This window comes from Mugil cephalus, chromosome 10, assembly GCF_022458985.1.
Source record: "Mugil cephalus isolate CIBA_MC_2020 chromosome 10, CIBA_Mcephalus_1.1, whole genome shotgun sequence".
In the NCBI taxonomy this organism is placed as follows: Eukaryota; Metazoa; Chordata; class Actinopteri; order Mugiliformes; family Mugilidae; genus Mugil; species Mugil cephalus.
In genome coordinates, this window is record NC_061779.1 from 18,060,846 (window position 1) to 18,075,521 (window position 14,676).

The window sequence follows — 14,676 nt, forward strand, 5'->3', positions numbered from 1 at the left end:
TCAATTTTATTTAAATAGCATCCAGAACGATACAAATTGTCTCAAGGCGCTTTACAAAATCTGGCCTGAAACCTCCGGAGCAAACCTGAAAGCGACGGTGAGAACCCAGCTCAAATGGAGGGACCGATCTGGATAAGACCAGCCAGGTAGAGACAGAAAAGAGAGAGAATAGCAGGAGAAACGAGATGAACATACATCTATCACAGAAAACACTATGTACAGAGAACCTTTCTCACAGGTGCTGCTCTGTTATGCTCAAGCATATTAATTTGCACATTATTACACATGGGAGCTATTAAACGTTATGTTAATTGTTGAGAGTTTAGAGAACAGGCCACACAATTGTTATATAAACTCAGATAACTGAAGACACGTCATTGTTAGGAAGTCTAATATAGGTACAGTGCTGAAACGATGCTCTTCACAATTTATTAAAGTGCATCTTTATATTTAACTAAAAATACGATTTATCAAAATACAATTCAGTTTTATAAAATGTATTCTACAATTTGTTATTAAAACATCTTTTCATTATTTTAATTGGCAGACAATTAAAACATGTAAGCAATAAAACTTGAGATTCACAGGGTTGTTGATTACATTTAATTTATAATCACCTCTATTTACATGTGTGCAAGGATATAATTATGTACAGTCACTCAAGACACATTATGGTACATAACAGTGAATGTTACACCATTAAGACTCAAGGGTAATATCAAAATTTACCGAACGTCTTAAAAGGTTAAAGAAAAAAGCTCTAAGGCCACTTGTCAGGTGTTAAAAAAACAAAACAAACGTGCATCTGATTTTTTTTTTTTTCCCACCTCTGTGAATCAAAGCGTTTTGATAGATAACAAACATGTGCTCTGGAAACCCAAGCAGAATATTTGACAATAGAAATATTGGCATAATCGATGTGTAAAAGCCTAAAAGCACTACAGATCATATTGTAACAATATTTATGTTGGAGCCAAAACCAAATAAGTATTAGTGAAAAAGACGCATGTTAGCATGCAAAAATAAAACCACTGCTCTAATAACTATTTAAAAAGGCAACTGCAGTAAAATGGATGAAAACACTACAATAAAATATCACATTTAGGTTAGCATTTCAATAAAAGAGTTTGGGTGTCTCCAGATGTTTGTTGTAGAATTCAGAGAGCACTGAGGTAAGACATTTTCTGGCAAGGATGAAAAAAAACAGCAAACAGCTTCACAGACGTATCAGAGCACAGTGGCTTCTTTGAATGAATCAATCCACCTATCAAAAAAAAAAAGAAAGATAATTATTAGTGTTTTTGTCCCAATATGCAACAATAAGTGGCATCTATTTCTCTACTGTACCTTTGGGCTGTTTGTTTGTCGTCAGCTTTAAACATGTAGTAAAGTGTCTTTTTGTGGTAGAGCTTAAACTGCAACGTCTGTGAAGAATCAACTTTCAACACAAATCCTAACAGGGGCTGACTCTCCAAGGCTGCAACATCCTGCATGGAGCAACAGCAAAAGACAAACATTAGACTGACGTCAAATCAATTTACTTTGGATAATTATATGATCCTGAGTTTTACTGATCCGAGGAGACCTCACCTCACTCGCTGCATACGTGTACAAGACCTTGTCTTTGATGACAAACCACAGCCTCTTCCCATGCTTCTTTCCCTTGGACCTCTGCAGATACCCACTCATGGAGGAGTTGTCTGTATTCGCGGACACCTGAAACAACATCTGATGAGCTTTTTTTGCCATCATAATGAAACCCAATCAAGAGAAAGCAGCTGCTACCTCTTTGAGGGCGGCAGGTATCTTTTTCTGCTTCCTGTGGAAGGTGAATGTAGATCTTAGTCCAGGGGACAACGTTGCTGATGTTGCTGACAAACAGAAATATGCAGTGGTTTAATACACAGAAAATGATGTTTCACCCTGACGACACAAAAATATGAGAATGACAATGTGCCGGGATCAGATTGCACACAATGTGGGATGGTAGTCAAACTTACTTTTTTGCTGCTCAAGAGTGACATAACACTGATCACACACTCGAGATAGCTCATTCTTTCGAAATGCAAGCCGGTGTTTCTTGGACGAACAAGACTGGCACACCACCTGGTGAAATGAAAAGTGTACAGTTCATTTATTATTATACATGTAGCTCTACATTATAATGAAAATTATTTGAGATAAGACAATTGCAGCACCAATGTAACCTCTAATGTGAACACTATGATATTGGAAGTCTGAAATTTCCGATTTGGAATATAGAATTTCCGAGTTTTCATGAAGACATCATCTAAGCCAGAGTTTTGTCATTGAAGTCACTTGTCAGAAAGATGGAGCGGAAATTTATGAAGCTAAGAGAATGTGTCCCAACTATAGACAAAGGACTTAAAAATAGTAAAAAATAGATACTTTATTATAATTTAGATACCAGTAGAGGGGGGCTCCATGGAAAAAAGTTTGGGAGCCACTGATCTAAAGGACAACAGGATTTATCAATCCAGGCCATTTCGCTGTGGTTCCGTTCTGGTGCTCACGTGTCTGTTGCAGACACTTTTGTAAGTGCACAGGGGGATCATGGACAGACTGACTGATCTGTGGCCCTGCAGCCCCATAAAAAACAAACTAGAACCAGCATTTACTTTTTTCAGCAATATGAGCTCCCCATATGATAGTTTTCAGTTTAATTGTAAAGAGAGATACCTGCATGCCCCCTACATATTTATTGTGCAGATATGAATGCATGTCAGACTATTCCATGGACTTATAAACAATCAGCTCACCTTTCCACATGCACGGCAGTGATGTCTCCTCCATGTTAACGTGAAGTCACAGGCACAGATCATACACATTGTGACCCGCACGTCAGGGATCCATATGGGGGCTTTGGATCCCAAGGGACCCCTATCGTCACTATCAATGACTATTAACTGGATAAAATCGAAAAGAAAACAGAAGGTGTTGCTGACTGGTCATGCATATACTATAAAATATGTTTGTACATGTCAGCTCAGTCTCTTACGCTCACCTCATCTGCAGGCTTGCCCGGTATAAAACTGATTTTCTTCTTGGTGTAGTCGGTGATGGCTGCGGAAAGAGCATCAAGCCACTCATCTCGCTCTGCAGGAGAACTACAGGCAGAGAAAAGAAAGCCTTACTATTAACAACAACCCAGGATACACAGTTCTATACACTACAAAGAAAAAAAACAGAACTCGTTTGTGTCTGTGTCTGATCATCACCTTGCAGATAGAATGAAGGAGCGTTGCACACTCTCAATGTTCAGTTCATTGTTAAGAGCCTCTTGGCTTGGTTTGCTAACCTGTAATGTGGACAGGAAATGGAAACACATGGTTTATCTTTCTATGATTGTGTATGTAAAAATACAAACATCTGAAGGACCAGAAGAGGAGGAGCTCTCACCTTCATCCCCGCCAGCGACAGCATGTTCCTGAGATTGTACTGGCCTGATTGCGCAGGTTTGGTGTATAGCAGTGTGTCGTTAAACTGATGGACAAACATAAACACAGTTTCACTTTTTCACTTTTCCTTTTTTAAAAACACTGCAGAGAAGCTGTGAGTAATATTAATGAACGATTCATGACAAGATATTTTTTGGTTTAGTCTCCGCAATGTTGTGATAAGAGTCGACTGGCAAGTTTAAGGTCATACAGTTATAAACTTGATAAACTTTGAGCCTTAATCACAAAACAGTAAACAGTCAAAGAGACTCTGAACACACAGTATGTTCTCCTTGCAGCAGTACAACACGGAAGCAGAACCGTAATGTTTTTCTTGGCTAAGACGTTTTGGACAAATATAGCTTAGCTTGAAATTAGAGGGGAGAAAGTGATGGATGTATTCTTTACCAGGAAAAACATTCTGGGCTGCATGACCTTCCTGGACAGCTTCATCAGGACGCCCTCTTTGAGGAAGACCTGCGGCACAAAAATGACATAATCAAATTAGACCGACCAAAAATGAGAGTGAGTATGTTCACGGACAAATGTCTTCATTTAGAAATAAGAAACTGACTGAATTCGGTTCAGGTGCTTTGGTTTCAGGGTCCTGATATAGTTCATGTTGGATCAGTGTCATACATATGTTACTGGTAACACCCATGCTTTTCGTAACGTTACAAGTCGAAATGTGAAAATGCTTCGTTTAAAAATCTAAAATAAAATCTTACCCGGCCAGGCTGGACTATCTCATGGCGGCCATTCAGGCGGTACTGCACCTGAATCAACTTCTGGAAGTTATCCTGAAATAGAAAAATGAGGAGATCAGCAACACGTAGTATTAAAGTAGTTTATGAGAATGTTTTCGCCTGACCGTTCTGCTCTCACCCCGTGTTTCATGATGTCATTTGCATGATTGGCCACTTCTTTCACAATAGCGAGGGCAGCTGAGCGGACGAAAACATGCATTTGTCACATGTATGACAGGCAGTGTTCCCATTCCACTGACACCATCAAGAAAATTTACAGTATATGGATGTAAAAATGCTGCGAGTTTACCTTCAGTGTCTTTGTAGTCGGCCGAGTCTTTAGACAGGCTTTTTAGGTAGTCTGAAATAAAGTTACAAACACTTTAGCATACAGGCTCAGGTAATCAAGTGAAAACTATCCACACACTTGGTTTCAAGTGCTCATTGTTGTATAGTAAATTCCTGGAATGATTCAGAAGTAAAATCCTGTATATGAAGGCCTCCAGGTCCTTACATAATGCAATTATACAAGAGCGACATTCTTCACATTTTGCCGCTGAAGGCTTCGACCCTGATCCATTAGACTAATTAAACACTAAGCTCGCTCACACTAAAGCTCATGTTATGTCACCAAATCTGATCTGGCCTGCACTTCAAAAATCTTATTATGGGGATAAGAGGCATAAATTCCAAACCATCTTTTGCTTTTCTGAACACCAGAGGGCAGCATGACGCTAATGATGAGAAGTCATCACGCAATCTAAATTCATTTAGATTTAAACAGAGCTTGACGCGGACTGAGAAAAAAATGTGCAAAGTAAGTGAGAAAGTGTGATTTATTTAATGCTGTGAAAATGCACCTGTGAGCAGCAGCTGATACTGAGGAATCCTCTGAACAGGCTTCAGGAGGTAATGCTTCAAAGCCAGGTTGGCGCAGCGTGGACTTGCCTAAACCGAAAATAGAATTGCCACACATTTACCAATGACACAGTATTCAGGAACTCACGTAAACATACCCGGCACACATACAGGAAGTGTAGAGCAACAATAGCCCGAAAGACACGCCCCCCACCCCCTCAGACTGAGAGAACTGGTTTGACGAGCACCATTACCTCAAATTCTCGCACTAAAGCGCCGAATGCTTGGTTCTTCTTGGTCTGCTCTTCCAGTAGAGCCACATTCTTGTCGAACTCACGGATGTATGTGGAGTACATCTTCAAGTAGGGCCCTTTCTTCAAGAAAATGTCTGCAAGCTTCGCATTGTCATTCCTGCATACGAAATAAAATAGAAAAAAAGTCTGTCACGTCTTTGATGTGTGGATGTATATCACACATGTAAAACCATGTGTCCTCAAGAATGTGGTTTTTATCAGGCGGAGGGAACGCGAGCCACAGACTCTGGATGGATAAACTTTAGGTCCATGTGTGACTGTTAATAATTTAATCTCAAAACAATGCTACTTTAACAGCCTCCACCCTTCTGACTGCATGATTTAGTTCCCATTCAGTTACACAAGCGCTTATGAAACTGACACAAATGTGGACAACAACATCTGGCGTTGGGTCTGGTTTGTCCAAAAAATGTTGGACGGGGTTGAGATCAGGGACTCAGGGCTCTGTGCACGACGGTTGAGTTGTCCCACGCTGAACATGGGAAACGAGTGAGTTTTCACTTAGATTAAACTCAAATAATTTATTTAGCCCAAACAAGTGCAGCGATGTGTTGTGACATTGATTCCTACAAATATCCGACCATGTAATAAATGTTAAAGCACTTGGTTATTATGGTTATGGGTTATTATGATGTTGTCTTACCATTCAGCCACTCTCTGGCTGAGCTCTATGAGCAGGTTTTGGTTGAGTTCGTACAGCTGCGGCAGCGAGTACAGGATCTGGTTGAGAAGACGCTCCTCGATCACAGGTTTCCCATTCTGCTGAGCTTTAGACACAGACTCACGGAACTCCTGTAGGTCAGACGGACAAAGAGGTGAGTAAAGCAGCAGGTGAACTTTTTCTCTTAAGATTAAAAAGTGCAAAATTAAATCATTATAGATCAGAAAGACAAAACAATATATAATGTGATCCTTGCACTTAAGTGTTCATGTTCCAGTGATTTAAAATATAAAACATTAAGAAAGAGGAATACTGCTGTCTCATGACCTACACACACACACCTGACTCACATTAGGGATTTTTAAATTTCCCCCATACAGTGAATCAGGGCTAAAATAAGGCGGACAGAGGAGCCTGAGGGGGCTGTTTCTGCTTCTCTTTCTGATGATGAGGAGCCTTTTTGGTGTTTTATGGGGACATGTGGCAAATAAAACTGAGAGGCCAGCAGAGCAGTCCTGCGGTTAACATGCCTGATCTCTTCCTCCTGCAGCTGACGCGGTAGAATTAGAAACGACGACGTCATCAGCGACTATTTGTGATAGGAGCAGACTGAGTGAAATCTACAGAAAGACTGATGATAACAGCGATATTCCGTGTTTTCACCTCACTTTAGTTAACGAGATATATATAGACGCAATGCATTTTTATCATCATTTTTTTTTTTTTTCATTGTGAAGAGCATGCAGAGCATGCCAGTAGAACTCAACCATTAATGCGGACAACAACTTTAAACATCATCCCTCTGTTTGTGAAAACCTGTTTGAGTGCCTGGTCAAGATAAAGCTGCTATAAAGTCACGCATTGTTTTGAACTTCGTATGACTGGACTTCTTTACTGGACACCATTCCTCTCTGGTCCACAGAGTCACAAGCACTTCCTGTCTAAGCTCTGCAGCGAAGAGTCATCACTCATGACTCAGTCCTACAGTGTTCTTGATGTTTCATGATTCATTTTGCTCCAAAAAAATCTGATCATGTACTCGTCCCCATTTGTGAAAACAGACATAAGAAAAATATGACAAAAATGTACTAAATGGCAACAAAGTAGATCACATGAGGTTGTCTGACAGAGGCACTGTCAGCCTTCTGTGCATTACAAATGTCTCATCCTAGGGGGTCGCTTACATGACTTGAAGGTCTTGAGCTTATTTGCGTTAGATTTACACACAGTTGCCAGATAAAGGTGCTTCACTGTAATGCAGATGTCCTGCAAGAAACCATTCCTTTGTAGAGGTTGTGATAGGCATTTCTTATACCACAGTATGTCCTGTACATCTACAAGTTTTAAGGTTTCTACTCTTTCATATGAAAAGGAAGTTGAGAATATTTATATCAAAATGTGTGACATAAACTTATTTTCGTGATTGTCTGTGTTTTAGCCACATATGTAAAATGGCTCTATGAATGAAATACAAACATTGGTCTATACATAGACTGTACACAAAAGACATACGCCAACGCTATTTGACACCTGATATCTAATTAACTGTGGAGTTATTTTCTAAAGGACTACAAGAAATGAAACGTTTCAGTCACTGTTGTAGTTTCATTGAAGAAGCAAACTGTTTTTGACTGAGAGTCTGTAGGAGACGAAGATGTTTTGAACAGAATCTATCAACCGTCTGAGGTACTTTGTTTTTTTTTTTTCAAGCATGTTGTTCTAAGTTAAACAAAATACCTGACTAGCATCACCATTATATTCTTATCATTTTGGCCTTGTTAGTTTACTGTCATGGATCCAGTCTGAGCACAGCTGTTGAAAACCGCATCCTGACAGAGTAACTGGATTGACTGCATTTTGTTTTTTGGGTTTAACAGCCCTTAAAGCAAATACGAATGGTTGCAACAGCAGAGTTTACCAGGCAGCTTTTTTTTTTTTTATTACTATTTTTTAGTCAGACCAACTGCGATATTATGAGAAAGCAACGAATAAAACTGTATTAGATTGACAGCGCAACAGTTTTGTCACATCTGTCCGGTGCACTTTGGAACGTTGTGTCGCACAGATTTTGAGAGAAGTACAAGAAAAGAATCAGATCCCCGTATCCGTGTTACAGATTAAATTTCTCAAAACACCACGAGGAGAGAACATGACCCTGTCTGAGTCCAGCTAAGTGTAGTGTTACCGTCGGATCACACCGCGGCAGAAAGTCTGGGGAAAACCATGAGGAATGTGAGCTGTGAAAGCCAGACCGAGGGGAGTTTTTCTGCATGGGGTGTGCCCCAATGGCTAGCATAATCAACTACATATGGAGAATGTGGGGCTCAGACAGTAAACCAGGTCTAGATCAAATACACCCAGAACAAACAGCAGCCTCTGCCGCTGTCACAGCAAACAATGAGCCTTGATTATGTGGCGCAAATAAACCATAAAGGTGCTGATACTTACAATGTGAAGAAGCTTCAGGACATCAACAAACCTACAAGATTGAGAAGAGGGTTAAAAAAGCAAATAAAGTGTCTTTCACATAATAAACAAGTTTGAAACCAGTTGTAATGATGTACAATCCACACCAATGAACTATTTTCACGGGGTCACACTCTCTAGTCGCAGCAGAGAGAGCACAGGTGCATTGAAGATGTCCGCATCACAAGGAAGTTTTGGCTGTGGCTCATTTAGCTTCACTGACACGACTTACTGGAAGACTCCAGGAGAACTGAGCCGAAACTAATACAACGGTAATTTCCCAACTCTTTCTTTTCTCTTTTCAAACATACTACACCTAAGGGACCAGTGTCTCAGAGCAACTAGATACTTCAAAATGTAAGTAGGTAAACATGTTTTTAAATCAACTCAGTGAACCTCTGCTTTAAGGGGGAAAAAAAACAGATGGAGGCTCTTACACACTCTCAGAAGTCATGATTTCTTTGGCAATGTAGTATATCTTGTTTTTCTTCTTCTCTTCTTTCTGCAAATCTGTGTTCTAACATAGGTGACAAAACACAGACAGTGAGTTAGTATTAGACAGGGTTGCTGACAGCAGATACACAGTATGCATGGTAACATGTTCAGGTGAAACTTACTAAACTGAAACTATTTGTATTTACTATAGCGTGTACAATATGTACACAATTTTGATAAAAAGGCTGAATTCAAAGGCTGTACGATAATACTAGGAATACTAGGGAATGTCTCTGAGTCTTAAGTCGTAAGCCTGTGGTGTCTCCTCGCTGTGCTCACCTCTGGCTGCTCATGGTCACCTTTACTTGAGAAGGAGCTGCTGTCATCCTCGTCCTCCTCATCCGAACTGTTGACCTCAACGTCATCATCCGAGCGCACTTCATTCATGAACGCGATCTCCTCATCGACTGAGCTCCTGTTAAACGTTGAGGTAAAACACATAAAAAAAAAGAAAAAAAACTAAACAAACAAACAAACAAAAAAAAACTAAGGGCTGCTCGTGATGAAGCAGAAGTCACGGCTGGTATAAGCTGTTCAAGGCTGCCATGGTGCTATTTTCAGAAGATCAGGCTTTAAAATAACACCTGACATAGCCCATTATCTAAAGGAGAAAGCGTTCGAACATTTCCTGCTTCAATCGAGCAGACTCACGCAGAAAAGGGGAGAATGTTTTTTTTTTTTTTAAATGATAATCAGCAAAGCTGTCACATACCACTGCCACAGGCCCAGCTGCCTGCAACGGGTCACAGAGCAGCAGTTTGGCTGAAAGCTGCCAAGATCAACTGACAGAAGCAGCACAGCTCCAAAACAGACACAAATCAGCAATCATCACTCACTTTGTTCATTTAACCTTGCAGCTTTAGGATGACTGCAAATGAGTTGCTACAAGGAATCTGCACTAAAGATGTTGTGCATTTCTGCAAGGCCACAATCCTGTGAGGGAGGGCAAAGCAAACACTGAATGACACTCGAGGACGTGTTTACAATGGCTGTTTCTACCAACTGCGACTGGTCTCCGCTAGTGAGCAGCTCAACGTGTTCTTAACATGTGATGTTTACAGTGGGACGTAAAGAGGTTTGACCAGCTAAGCTGTGCGATGCACAGGGTACGGTTGCACAAACTGTAATCCGGTTTTCCCAACTGACTTCTGCTCACTGGCACTGTCTTTGAATTCTTTGCTTAAAGGGATTAATACAAACATAACAACCAATGATATAATGCAGTAACAAAATATACTCTTTAAAGACACTTTAGTACCAAAGTGATTATTATAACTACTTAAAAAAAAAAAAGGCCAGGTCACTGAAATTACATCCCCACATCAAACTAGTCGAGCACTTTGCTCTGAAGATGTACACACATATACAGTTTTTTAAGATTGGAGAGCAGCGTTTGGAATTTACGTTTCAAAATTTTAATTGCAACGTTTCCTTGCCCTTAATTATAGACGTCACTACCACAAAACAAAAAGTAAAAACTATTGACAGTGAGCTTTGATGCAAAGCAGCAGCAAGAGTTTCTGCTTTCTGTGACAAGTTTCCATGACTTGAAGCTGAGAAATTCAATACTTACACTTCCACTGTACTCTAGGGAAGGTAGAAATGTCAGGAACATTTCGGGGCCTGATTTTTTTTTTTTTTTTGATAAACTGTCCCTTTAATAATTGAAACAGTTGTGCCTCAGTAGTCTCTGATGAAAAGTACAGTGTTTTAATGCAGTGGTAGAAAACACCACGACACAAAGAAGGCCCTACGCTCTAACCTGTACACACTCATCACATATATATATAATGTATAATGTAGGATAAAAGATATGGAGTGTTAGTGTTTCCTATAATAATTAGCTATTGTATGAAGTCAGTCATCATCATTCATTTACACATAAAAGGCTGTGAAAGCGCTCGTGCCACCACACTAGTCAGACTCCCCTGACAGGAATCTGAAACAAAAGACACAGTGTGGTGTGGTTTTCTGTGATCTTCCCTTTTAACAAATGCCACACTTTAAATAACTGCAATAGTTTACAGATGATCTGTTCTGAAAGGGGTTTTCCAGGTGCCCTTTAAACTACTCAGCTAATCCGGAATATGAGTTGTTGTTTTGTTTTGTTTTTTAATTACTTTTTTAAATGATTAAGTAAAACCACATTGAGCAAAAGAAAGGAGATCTACCTGTCATCATCCGTTGGCTGATGCTGACCAGTGCCTTTCGACAGGGACATGTATGGCTCCTGCTCCTCATAAATACCCTCATCATTATACATTGTGTTTTCCCATGATGTAGGCTGCAAGTAGGAGGCCGGAGGGGACGCCCCTGCCTTGGGCACATTAATGTAATCTGTTATCTCCTCATAGACATTGATGTTCTCGTAGATAGAGTCTTGTTTTGGTTTAGGAAAAAACTCATCTCCGTCCACGCTTTGCTCCACTCCAACAAGCGGACAGGACAATTTACGTTCAACGCTGAGACACTGAGAGGGGCTGTGATATTCATCTTGGTCCTTGTGAATGCTCTGATCTTTGTCGCTTGTAGTGGAGTCTGGGCTGTGGCCGCCCTTTGACATCAGCTTGGGTATCATCTTCACTGAGAGCTTCAAGTCGAGCAGTTTCCTGAAGGAGTTCCTCTTCTGTCTGTCAGAGCGAATGAGGTCGGCAGCAGTGAAGGACTTGGCCTTGTGTTTGTTCAGGCTGGAGCGTGAAGACTTATTCCTGACTGGGTTCTCGTTCAGAGGCAAAGGCTGCTCCCTCGCTGTTACATCTTTAAAAGCAGAATCTTGTGAAGGATGGACTTCTGATTTCCACCGTTCTCTCTTCTCAGTGGATTCCTTCTCCTGAATAAAAGCCATTGAGTAGCTCGGTCTCTGCGGCTTCTTTGGAGCTACTTTAGTCGGCCCATTCTCCTCGGCTGCCACAGCCATGGCAAGAGGCTGTCTGAGCTCCAGCTGACTCAGCAGAGCGCGAGAAGGAGTGTGAGATGCGAAGTCGCCATCAGCTGCCTCCCGATCATCTGCTGCTTTCTTCTGCATCTCTTCATCCCCCTGATCAACCGATACCTCCATCTCATAAATGTGCCAGCCCAGCTCCTCTTCCTCCTTCATATCCTTTCGTGTGTGAGGAGCAGGGGCTGGTTCTTTCTCGGGTTCAGACAGAAAAAGCTTTTTCCTGGGCGGAGGGGCAGGCGGGGCACAGACCCGTCTTGCGGACAGAAAAATTGGTTGATTGTTTTCACTATCAGGTACACTGACAGACAGCGATGAGCTACCCTTCCCCTCTGATGATACCTTCACCTCTTTGACGTTTATTTCCCTCCCTTCCTGACTTACTGTCTCTTCCCTCTTGGCCTCCACCTTTTCCTGATCGCCCCGAACAGCCGTCCTGGGTTTCCGTGGTACAGGGACAGGGACGGGCTTCCTAGGCACTGCTGGGACTGGTTTGGGTTGGGGCACGCTGCTTTGCTCTGTGCCAAGACCATCTTCCTCTGGTCCTCGTCCAGGTGCATTCAGAGGTACTGTGATGGCATTTGGCTCGTTGCTCCATTTTCTGTGAGGAAGAGGTGGCCTAACAGTCACCCCTGGACTGGAGGTGTCAACGTCCGTGTTGAGGTTTGTGTCCACTGGAAGTGTCTCCTCAAAATGTTTATGGCTAGTGAGGTGGGTACAGGTGGAGGGAGTCGTCACCTCTTGACATCTATCTTTGTCTGTGTTCCCTCTGCCTTTATCCGGGTTACCTCGAGGTGTAGGCACTGCCTTTATATGTTCTTCACCTTTACCCCTGTGCAATGTTTTTAAGTCTTTCTCCGCCTTGTCTTTGTCTGCTGGTGTGCTCTTGGTGCACGTGCAGTTTTCTTGGCTGCACAGGCAAATGGGAATGATGTAATCCCAGTCGGGCTTTTTGTTCTCCTGCCGTATTCCGTTGTGGGAGGTAAGAAGCCCCACGGTCCGAGGGGTTTCTGCTACAGATGCGCGCTGCGGGCTCTTGATCGGCTTGGATTCCACACCAGCGGTGAGTTTCGACAGGCAGGGTTTGGGGGCTAGCACCGGTTTCACCTTCCTCCGGGTGCCTGGGGACGGGAGCGAGAGGCCAGGCCTTCTGGGGATGGAAGGAGACAGCGGTGGCATCTGGTGGTGAGCCAGCTTTGGTTTAGGGGCCACAGGTGGCTTATGCATGCCTGAGGAAAAACACAACACAGGAACATGAGATCGTGTGTAAAGATATTACCTTTGAATCAATGGCATCTAATCTAAAAAAAAACAACATAGGCTCTAATGTGAAACCATGGAGGAGGCACATTTTAAATGTGCCTCCATGATGTAATTGATGTATTTCTGGCAGATGTTTACATGCCAGAAGTTGACTATTTTAATCAGCCAGGTGGCACCGGGTCTTTACCAAAAAAGGACTTAATGTAAAACTGCTGCAAAGCACAAAACCACAGGAGGGGTTCAGGTATCACATGGTATTTGTTCGCCACTCCAAGCAAAGGCAGAGTAATCCGACTAATAGCCCATAGTCAGATGAAGAGTGGAGAACAAATGCAGGGAGAGTGAAGGCAGTCATGAAAAACTAGCAGCTGAACCAGTGTCCTGAAACCTTCTTCTGTTCTGCATGATAACCTGCTGACAGGAAGATATGTTGTTTATCACATAGTTCCCTGTTCAGCAGCAACAGTTTGAAGAAGTATAAATGACTATAACTCTACAAGTCCAGTTGCCTTTTTAAAGGCTTTTTGGATATACCTTAACCTGGGTGACTTAGAATCTTCCCAGACATGTGTATTAGAGAGACACGAAGTGAAACACGGGTGTTTTTATTTTATTCAACACTTGCACGACATAACTACTTAATTGATTTAGGTTATCTTTTCTATCTATTATAAACAAATGGGACAACAAATAAATCAATAGTTTATTTTAGAGCAGCTCGGGTTTTATGATTACATGTACCAACGCGCAGTCCGTAACAAATTAACCTGAGAAGTCAACGAGTCACTCACCTTCACTCATTTCGCTTCTGTTTTGTCGCTCCTCATAAATCAGCGCATCAGAAACACACCCTTCGTGTGCGGATAAACTACGCGCCGTCGACTCAACGTGAGTTACCTATCAAAAATCGACATTTTCCAGTTACTTCATCTTCGAGCAGCACTTGTGATCCCGCTGCTAACAAGTTATCCCCTCCGGAGCCGCACCACCACCAGCTGCTGGTGTCTGCGCTGCGACGGCTGAACAAGAGTCCTTTTGCACGAACTATCCACTAGGGGTCCTCAGCGGCCACAAACTTCACAAAGTCATTCATAACAAAAGGTTGGATAATGTTAAATTGTAGCATTAATCAAGCCTGACATCTAAATAATAGTAACAATAAACAGTTTAATAGCACATTATCACTGGGTCAACTACAGTCTACTTAACCTGAGATCAGAGTGTCGTCTATAAGACTTTGTAATTGCTGCACAGGAATTTTTCCGTACACACATATCTTTCCACACACACCATTACCATGATGTCTAATATTAACAACGCAAGAGTGGAGTCAGAAATATGACTACATGCCAGTAGTTATTTTGTAAGCCGTACTTGAGGAAGTAAAACTCAAGTTAAAACTTAATAGACAGTGAATGAGTCAGAGGCTGGTCAATTTCCAGGAAGGGTGAGAAAGAGATTAAAAGGAGCCTGGAAA

General features: G+C 41.7%; 1 protein-coding gene across 1 annotated transcript; it reads right to left on the minus strand.

Annotated features, from left to right (window-relative positions):
- Window positions 1–580: 580 nt before the first annotated feature.
- Window positions 581–14,459, minus strand: LOC125014662 (FYVE, RhoGEF and PH domain-containing protein 6-like). The gene is made up of 21 exons (XM_047595911.1): window positions 13,991–14,459; window positions 11,170–13,165; window positions 9,278–9,413; window positions 8,941–9,020; window positions 8,486–8,516; window positions 6,020–6,168; window positions 5,317–5,473; window positions 5,065–5,152; window positions 4,515–4,565; window positions 4,344–4,402; window positions 4,187–4,258; window positions 3,867–3,935; window positions 3,421–3,504; window positions 3,240–3,319; window positions 3,026–3,128; window positions 2,781–2,927; window positions 2,001–2,106; window positions 1,786–1,871; window positions 1,591–1,716; window positions 1,348–1,487; window positions 581–1,264 (listed from the first exon to the last, which is right to left on the minus strand). Exons 1-21 carry the CDS (start codon window positions 13,998–14,000, stop codon window positions 1,228–1,230), a joined length of 3,807 nt encoding a protein of 1,268 aa, XP_047451867.1. The 5' UTR covers window positions 14,001–14,459; the 3' UTR covers window positions 581–1,227.
- Between the last annotated feature and the right edge of the window lie 217 nt (window positions 14,460–14,676).

Coding starts and splice junctions, on each gene's coding strand:
- LOC125014662 (XM_047595911.1), bottom strand. Junction 9,414..11,169: donor CAGCCAACGGATGATGACAG/GTAGATCTCCTT, acceptor AACGTTTAACAG/GAGCTCAGTCGATGAGGAGA. Junction 5,153..5,316: donor CTTTAGTGCGAGAATTTGAG/GTAATGGTGCTC, acceptor TTTTCGGTTTAG/GCAAGTCCACGCTGCGCCAA.